Source organism: Antedon bifida, chromosome 1 (assembly GCF_963402885.1).
Source record: "Antedon bifida chromosome 1, ecAntBifi1.1, whole genome shotgun sequence".
NCBI lineage: Eukaryota > Metazoa > Echinodermata > Crinoidea > Comatulida > Antedonidae > Antedon > Antedon bifida.
In genome coordinates, this window is record NC_136226.1 from 595010 (window position 1) to 605246 (window position 10237).

At 30.1% G+C, this 10237-nt stretch overlaps 1 protein-coding gene across 2 annotated transcripts; it reads right to left on the bottom strand.

Annotated features, from left to right (window-relative positions):
- Positions 1 to 1079: 1079 nt before the first annotated feature.
- LOC144836412 (putative mitochondrial transporter UCP3) lies at positions 1080 to 10234 on the bottom strand. Of its 2 annotated transcripts, none has more exons than XM_078691579.1 (7): positions 10188 to 10234; positions 8112 to 8306; positions 6916 to 7105; positions 6205 to 6427; positions 4359 to 4574; positions 3797 to 4079; positions 1080 to 3498 (listed from the first exon to the last, which is right to left on the bottom strand). In XM_078691579.1, the coding sequence occupies exons 3-7, from the start codon at positions 7045 to 7047 to the stop codon at positions 3390 to 3392; spliced, it is 963 nt and encodes a 320-aa protein (XP_078547705.1). In that variant the 5' UTR covers positions 7048 to 7105; positions 8112 to 8306; positions 10188 to 10234; the 3' UTR covers positions 1080 to 3389. The 2 variants fall into 2 exon arrangements, with proteins under 2 accessions (XP_078547705.1, XP_078547706.1); XM_078691580.1 differs by lacking the exon at positions 10188 to 10234 and adding an exon at positions 8443 to 8564.
- Between the last annotated feature and the right edge of the window lie 3 nt (positions 10235 to 10237).

Here is a 10237-nt window from a genome sequence, read left to right on the forward strand (position 1 = left end):
GGTGACTCCCTAGAAGGTGAAAAAAGATGGTGGATATACGGTGGATAATTTTTGCTATAGCATGAAAATAAAAATCTGAAGTTGAATAAAAATACCAGAAACGTAAAATTAAAATTATATTACCTATATTAAGTCATTTTTTACCACACCGTTTATTTTTCATAGCTTTTTAAAATTGGAATGTATGATCAATATAAATGTTTTGCCCGCACCTGGCCTTTAAAAGCATTCAAAAATAGAACTACAGTAAAAGCAAAAGAACAACTACTAAAAAAATGAAATTATAAACTACTTTTTGATATCTATTTTTTTACAGGCTATTAATATTATTAAGATGTATTGTCCCCCAAAAAAAAGGATTAATTAAAAAAGACTTTGAATAGGCCATTTCACAGTTTTTTTTGTAGAAAACAATTTTTTTTTCAAATAATGCTTTCACTTATGAAAAGACAACATAAACAGTTAAATTCAACCAAAAATCCATTGAATACTAGTCAATTTGATTATTTGAATTACTCAAATTACAGTTGGTTTTTTTTTTCGATCCAATTTTTGGTCAAAGTGATCAACTATTATGTGACTTTAAAATGGCATATTCAACAAAAACATTTAAAACAAAAATGTTTTCAGGGGGACAATATTATATATCATTAAAAAAATCTTGGATCTATAAATAAAACATTTGATTTAATTTAAAACAATTAAAAAAATTGATAAACAAATTAATGTAATCACAGCAGCATGTATATATTATGTTTTCTAATGATTGGTATTCAATGAAAGTGTGAAAAGTTATGACAATTTACACAAAATGATTTAAAAATGAGTTTAAAACTTGCAGTAAAAAAAAACACCATTTGTGCAACAATCATTTTGAGTGTTAAGTTTTTGGAAGAGTTTAGTTACCGAGTGTATAATGCTCTGTCTAGTTTGACAAAAAAAAGTGTGATGTGCCCAAATATGGTAGTGATATGACATCATCATGTCAATATGTTGGTGTTGGGGACACTCTCATGTTTTTTGTTAGTGTAGACAAAGCTTAACACTAAAACAAATAAAAAGTTCAAACAAAATATTTCAAAATAAGTTTTATTGCTTCTTAATTGAAGGATTTATACTGTACATTATACACTTTTCATAAATGAAAAATGTTTTCAAATCTACATTTCATACCCACAACACTTACAATTTACTTAAACCCAAAATGTACAACCTTAAAATAATTGTTTTGTTTACAAGGCCCACATGTCAACAACTGTATTCTTGTACAACATTCATTTCAAAATGTTAAGTATTGATGGACTGCTGCCCTTAATGAGATAGATATGGTAGAGTAGTGCTTAACTCAAATCTGGTGCGGATGGGATAAAAGTAAATTATACACAAATCATTTCATTTCTTACACATACCAACACCCACACAACAAAATCTATAAAAATAAAATCATTAATCAATTAATGGGCTGACTGAATAGAATACTGTATCATTGAAATTAAATTATGCAAATTATTTCTTTTTTCATGTGGCAGTGACAAAATAAAAACAGGATGACTAAACCCCACAAAAATTTTAAAAAATTATGATTTTGGAGACATTTGACAACATTCAGGTGAACCTAGAAGGTTATACCAATGCGTACAAACTAATTTTACACTCACAATATTGAGAAGTAATCTTTCTAATAAGCATTGTATGTAATATAAACCATACCACCAATATTCACAATTCTAATTGAAGTTAAGTAATGTTATCTTTCTAATAACATTTTAATAGCATAAAATGTTTGTTCAATACTCATACTGGGCGTTACTGATCGTCTGCACCTAGTTTGACTATCTTTGAGGTCAAAGGGTCAAGTCGCCAACAAGATATCACTACGAGAATTTTACCTTTGACCTTAACCCTAATTATTCTGTTGCCTATCAAGATGGATATATTGACTAACAGAATAAAATTCTATTGCACATAATTATAGTAAAAGCATTATAAATTCAAATACTAAATAAGTCCACATGCATGCTAATTTACATAATAAATGAATGAATAAATAGAGAAATAATGGTAGGAATAATAATAAAAGAAATACCGTCAATTTACATAATAATATATTATGCTAAACAAACTTGTTAATTGAATACAAAACAATACTATACTGAGGGAAGATAAAACAATGCTTAATTTGAATGTACTATTAACAATTATTGCTATTTAATATTATTGTATTTAATTATTTAAATTAATCACTCATAATATAATTAACTGAACAAGTTATTGTGTAGTTTTCAATCAATAGATATACTATAATATAATATCTTACTTTTTATCAGTATTTACAAAATTTAAATGACTAGCTATCTATAATTACAAGTTGGATACCAACATTCATAATCATGATTTTAAAGTTTTAAATATCTATTTTTAAGTAAGCAATAAATATATTAAAACATGTCTGAGGCACTTGAGGAAACTCAGGTTATTTTACTAAAATTTAAAGGAATTAGAAAAAATGAATCTATTATTTCTTAAATATTGAAATAGGCAATGGTGACTAAATTTGCGCAAAATACAAGTAGTTTACAGACGTTTTGAGCGCAGAGTGATACAGACTTGACTTTAGCAGACACCATCAGATTGGAGGCAAATTATGCGCCCATAGGAGGTGTCTCGCTTATGTAATCTTCAGCCGATATAGGTCCAAACTTTTTAACATGTCATATTTTGCAGCGTTTTAAACATACTGTGTCTAGATTCTAGGCTTTGGAAAGTATTTATAATTTGTAAAAACATTGTATTCATCTGTTTTGTATGTTAATTTGGGAATTAAATACAAAGCATTTTAAAAACTTCAAATTGTATATTTTAAAAGTCTATGAGACATACCAAATGCACACATTTAGAATATGAGTGTTCAAGAGATGTCTAAATTTCAGAATCAAAAACTTGTCATTTTACTACAACCTTAAATTGTGTTCTATCACAATGCACATAATTGACCTTTTAAAATTAGTAAAGTACATAATTTTAATCCAAATTTTTCTCTAGTTATAGCCAAAATGTATTTTCATATGCACCTATTTTATCATCTTTGGCATCCTGAGGAACAAGATATGATCTTTGGCCGATTGTACCCAAGTCAACAAAGAACTATAAATGTGTACCAGACATATCCTCTAACAGAAGAAATCACAATTTCATAGAACATAAATTGATCCAAAATTTTGTTCTTAAATTTTAAATTACAAATACTGTATCAGGAAATGGTTTTACTTTCTGACGGCAATTAACAAAATAATTTTTTTATGCAGATAAAGGTGAATTTACCAAATTTGGACTCAATAGCATTCTTTTGCCACTATACACATAACTGCTTAAGTTGTTCAAAAAACAACTCAATTACGACGTCGTTCATTTGCCACTACGCATAACCGCTTAAGCTGTTCATAAAATACAAACATGCAGATGTTCCATGAGCCAAGTCTGATGAAATTTGGAGTAAACCTGCAAGACAAGAGTAAACATAATGATTAACTTTAATGACTAATATTTATTTATTGCTATCTCTTCCCTGCTCTAACTAGTTACAATGTTACTGTTATTTATAGTGATACCTACTCTAACTAGTTACAATGTTACTGTTATTTATAGTGATACCTGCTCTAACTAGTTACAATGTTACTGTTATTTATAGTGATACCTACTCTAACTAGTTACAATGTTACTGTTTCTTATAAGGAGGATAAGGAGGACCAAGTCCAACTGGGAGTTTTTAAATAGAGGAAAAACTGAACACACATACCCTTTGTAGAATGCAATTGGTCCACCTTCTTTGAACATTGTCAGAGCACAGTCTATAACACCTTTGTATTTGCCTTGTCCAGAGTTCATGAACCTTGTCTTGACAACATCAACAGGCGATGCTACACAAGTAGTGATAAACCCAGCACCAAAAGCAGACATAAAGTGGCAGGGGAATTGGTCTTGCAGCAGATTTCTTTTAAGGATTTGCTCTTTGATCATATCATACGCCACCAACTCACTAGCATTAACAACAGCATTACGAGTAATATTAGGCAGTGTACCTGTAACAAAAATGGAATAAGATTAATTATTCAATATTGTTTAACGGTTTACTCGGCAAAGAAACACTAAGTTAAGTTTGTAATATGTCATATGTTTAAAGTTTTGCATAGCGAATACATAAACAGTAAAGTAATTTGCAGTATTCTAAATCATGCGTTTCATAAAAGGGAACAAAGTTGACAACTTTACTTCTGTGAAAAGTTTTTAGACATAACTGTCAATTAAAACATAATGCATATTGAATCTGCTATCTATTACAACCAATTGAAAGACAGTACCTTTCCATAGACCACGTAGCCCTTCCTCTAAAAAGATTTTCCTGTATGCTTGCAATGCACCGGTGTAACGCTTCACTGCTTTGGCGTCCGAGTTATTCTGAGCCTGCATGCGGACTTTTACCACATCTGTAGGTTGTGCACAAACCACGGCACATCCCCCGGTTGTCACACCGGCAGCAATACGTATCAATACATTTGTCTTACCACCAGCAGAATCTAAAAAAATGATATATAAATAATATGTAAATATCATTCATAGAATTATTACAAACAAAAATTATATGCATTTATTTGTCTGATTATTGTTTCAAACAATGATTAATTGTTTTTAAGTCAATGGCTACCACCAGATGTTTTCAGAAGATGGTTATTTACTGTATACAAAAACAGTAGACAGACTGGTTAGATAGGAGGTAGGAGGTGGTAGAAGGATGAAGGAAATAGATACTGGAAATTGGTACATTTCCCTAAGTATCAAAAAGAAGGCCTCATGTTAACATTGACTTTTAAGCTACTGTATTTTTACTGAAGTAGATTTTCTGCAAAAAATCAAACAAACAATACTAGTAAAATTCATTGTACATCCCAACACCAAACCATTACCATACCCTCTATTGTGACCAATTACATTGTATGGTTTGAACATTCTAAGATCAGTTAACAACTTTGAAAACCAAGAACATATTGAAACCTCAAAACAATCCACAATTGTTATTATTATACTACTGGTCATAGTCACTTATTTAAACATTTATAACACGTTTAACGTTGTGAAAACATGGAGTTATTGAAAACCAATTAAATAATACAGAACCATGTAGGACTAGCCTTCAAGCATTAACATGTGAAATGAAAATATGTTAGAGAATTGAAAAATTCTTCAATGTAAAGAGGAAATGGAATCCATTGGGAGCTTTGTAATTTTTGACAAACTGATTTTCAGAATTTTACTTTAACTTGTTTTAGTGAATAAATGTGGCCTTAAAATTTCAATTCATTTCAATATGTGTTCCATGTCTTTATTGCAGTAAATCTGCAACTTAGAGTTCATTTATTATTGCCAAATAGTATTACTTTCTTGCCTACTGAACCTTGTACAATACCAAAATATCATTAGTGATACATGATACATTTAACAAAATCACTGTATACAGGAATGGTTTCGCATTATAATAACATCATTTCTAGAGGTCAGAATAAAGCCACTCAATAAAGCACAATCAGTATACAAATTAAGCAGTGTGCCCCTGGGATCTTCTTCCATTATCAATACTGACTAGGTAGGACTCAGGTTGTTACGCAAGAAATAGGTTTGATATGATGGGTTAAAAAATAGAAGAATGGTTGATAGAAATAATGATTGTGAAACCCATGATTTAATTGCAGATCTATAAATGAATGTGCCAATAACATAAATCAAGTTTTAATTTATTATCTGGGCTAGCCAGCCCATTATCTTCTGTGTCCAGTGCACTGAACACTTACCACCAGGTTGATTTAGCATTTGAAACACAGTATACTGTATAATACTTAATTAGTTGAGGAACCATTAAAGGTAAAATCTGACATACAATAACCCTGCACTGAATCCATTATATTTCCATCAGTTGAATATAATCCAATTACCAATTAACCTAAAATCCATAAGTTAATCATAGAGATATTATGATATAATCAAAGAGTTGTCTATGAAATAGAGCACCAAATTGTGCTCTAAACTAAATTTCATCTACAAAAATGGTATACTATATTTAAAATTGCCAAATAAGGTATTATTAGTCGTTAGTTTGTGCATTAAAAAAAGTGTCAGGTGATGACAATGAAAATATTGAAACCTGTTCAGCACCTGTGTAGAATTGTTTGACAGAATCATAGAGTCCAATACGAACAGAGGCAAAGCAGGCTTGCCTCTGGAGGCCTGCGACCAGACCATTGTACATGCCACGGGCACCTTCTTGCCTTACGATCGTCACCAACGTGCCATACACGCCCCGGTATTGAAACTGTGCCCGTTGCTCACTCAGAGCTGCGATGGACAAACTGCTGATTCTCGTGCCTTCTCCTTGAATCTGAAATGAGCGCGCTCAGTTGGTATCCACACAGTACAGTTGCATTTTATATTTAAAACAATTGTTATACACTACCAAAGGATAATATATTATGGTGTTAAATTATATTAATAATCTTATGTTTTGTATCAATTGAAATCTGTGTATTTCTGGATTTCTGGGGCAGATCCAGGGAGGGGAAAATCTCCCTAAAATGAAATTATGAACTCCTCCTTGATAGCTTTGATATTTTATGTTAGCATACCCCGTTTAAAAAAAACCTGGATACACTCCTGGTAACAGAATTAAACAGGTACCTATCATATACTCATAAAGCATTTTTCAAATACTATATTCTGTTTCTTTTAAATACTGGTATGGTATAAATACAGGTATACTGCCAGTTGAAAAAATGTTGATTTAAGATACCAGTATGATTGATATAATGGAATTTAAATGAATCTACACATATTAATCTTATTTGATCAACAAAAATAATATTTATTTACCTGTAGTCTGACTTTAGCGGTATCTAAAGGGAACGTAATAAGGTCTGCCATACACGCTGCTGTACCAGCACTTATGAATTTCATGCCAATGGTTGGCTCAACTTGAGTTGGTTTTAGTCCTATATTGCCCATATTGAGTATGTCTCTTTAACTTGATACAAGATGAAATATATTTATCACACAGCTGATTCTGAAAGAAAAAATATCAACATAAACACGTTATTTATGATATGCATGAATTATACAGTATGTCATTGGGACAGGATGATTAATGGAACTACCATGGGAACACAGTACACTGTAGTACACTACATTATGTTATACTTTTATTTTCAAGGTCTTAATATTTGAAGAACTATTTCTACAATAAATAGACTAAAAGCATTTCACAGTTTGATTTATTATCACAAAAATTAAGCATATGCAAAAATAAGAGAGGCATGATGTCTCACAAAGATTTGAATCTTAATTTATATAAGCAAGCAAATAAAATAATAAAAGTTTTCTCTAACACAGTGTTAATAAATCAGACACACACATTAATGTGTCACTTCATTATTAATGATGTTAATGATAAATAACCACTAATGAGTAATACCTGCATTTGTGTAAAGCTCAGTCTACACTATCAAACTTTATGTGACAAAAAAATGTGATGTGCCCATATATGGAAATGATGATGTCATATCACTATCATATTTGGGTATATCACTACCATATTTGGGCACATCACACTTTTTTGTCACATAAAATTTGATAATATAGACAGAGCTTTAACTAGACTGTTTTATATTATAAATATAAATTTCCAAATTAAATTTGGTAGTTTCTACTACAAATATATTTGATTTACATGAAAATAACAGGGAGAATAATAATTACATCCAGATGTCAATCATGACATCTGGAAGATATTGGATTTAGCAAGTTGTAACAAAGTTAGAACATATTGTACATTATGTACAGCATGGAATCAGCTTTTTTATTTTAGTTAAATTATACAGTAGTGCAAATCATATGTAGCATCCAGATAACCAGAAAAATAATATGGTACCAAAAAAATCAGTGCATTATAATATTAATGTAATATTAATTTATAGTGAAATGGATTTTAGTGAATCATTTAGCTAACACTAACAGAATAAAATGAAATTTGTTTTTATCAGCTTGTTACATATTCTGGTAACTGTACTTACTTTTTTTTTATAATTTAAACAAAAATCCGGCAAGAAAATAAGTAAATAAAATAAATATCACAAATATTGTTCAAAATGTTCAGATTTTCTTTCCCTAAAATTTCTTTCTGGTTGATGATGATGACAAGAAACACATAAACCACAACCAAGGTCCTTGTCCATTGGATGTTAGGTAAACACACTGGCGAAAAAAATCTGGGAAAAAAAATGTAAAAAGTTCAAATTAATGAGACAGACAGGATCAACATTTATTATTCACAGAATCATATAATGAATGCAGAAAAGTCATTAAAGAAACTCCCAAAACACTGCTTCAACTCTATAAACTTACCTGCCAATGTATTATCTACCACTATGCATCACTGGCTGCTCTTGGGTAGGTTGATTCTAAAAGATACGCTGTACGCTTTTAGCATATATTCGCAAACTACCCTTAGAATTCATCACCCAGTAACTCTAGATACTTGGTTGTACAGTTACATTCATTTACATACATTTTACACAATTTTTATAGTAGTTAATATCACTTAATTGACTGATAATATTATAAAATAGAATGAAAACACTACCAGTAAATTACAGAAAGCCTTGAATCTACAAATCTAAACTGCTGGTACACTGTATTCTAAATTAATTGTTTGGTACGTATGTTGGACAATTGTGCAGATTATTGGAGATGTTTTTTAAGTGTAAGTGTGCCTTTAAACAAATATCGATTTACAATGAAATAATAATGAAGATAATCATGTTCAGACAATGACCTAGACATAAACTCCATTTGGGATTCTCAAATTTCAAACTATTAGTTAATAATAATAATTGTTTTTTTTTTCATCTGTAAGACAGAGATATGGAAGTTAAAAATTAAATTTAGTTAGTTAGTTTATTTTCTATAATGGACCAGAGATTGAAATAACAAAAAAGAAATGAAAGATTGAATTGCATACAGGCAGTACTGTATGTTTGAATAAAATGCAAAAATTCTCTCTAAATAATTAATGATAAACTATTTTAACAGTAGATTACTCTGTATTAATTTATAAGAATGCCTCAAATAATGAACTCGCAATATAAATTGCGAAAATGTTAGCAGAATGTCAATATAAATTGAAATGTTAATTTGTGACACTGCACTAGATTATAGCAATCAATAATTGTAATGAATTTACATCTAAATCAAGGCAAACTTGTACTGTAACATACCATTCAATATACCATATAATACTATGCTACGTGTTTGAAAATAATGTAATTCATTCCTTCTCAAATAATGAGGATGTTCAATAATTAGACACTGTTTTTTACATTTCTTATAACAATCACTAGAGGGTCCACTAATACGTTTGATATTATAAAACAATTTCTGAAAAAAAGTGAGGAAAGCCATTATGATTCAATATTTAAAACCTTATTTGTTCATCTTCAGGAATAGCTTGCCTCACTTTTTTTCGGAGTTTATTTTATATCATTAATTAACTGTACTTAATGTACTTTTTAAACATTTTTTTTTTTATTTGGATGCTTCATTTTACGGAATCAGCATCAGGAATTGCTATAAGACAATATTGACTCTCTATCTTCAAAGTACAAAATACAATGAAAAAGGTCATCAACTGGGCATTCTTGTACAAAACAAAATAGTTATTAACAGGTCAATGACTACTATTGTTAATAATAACCTTGACTTTATTTTATCGAGCTTAGCAAAATATCTCTATGTATGCTGCAAATAAACATGCTAATTATATAAAGTATATTATTTGTGATTTGTGACTAGCTAATTGGTAAAACAACACACAATTAAAGTATTATGTAGCAGGCCTACCTAGCTAGGCTAAGAAGCCTACTCAAGCTTCTTCTTTCTTGCAACTAACCGCTGAGTGAGCTAAACTAAAGTCTACCAAATGAATGTTACTAGCCTAGCCTAGGTCTAGGCCTAGCTATCTAGCTAGGCCTAGGCCTATACTAATAGATGACTTTTACTTAGTGGTACAGTACTAATCTATATAGCTTTCTTTTAATCACTATAGCAAAAAAATAAAGCTATAAATCACAAATGCGACATAAAAAACTAACCTCCTGTCGTTCTCGATCGCTGATACGGAAACTGCTTTAATTTAACATCG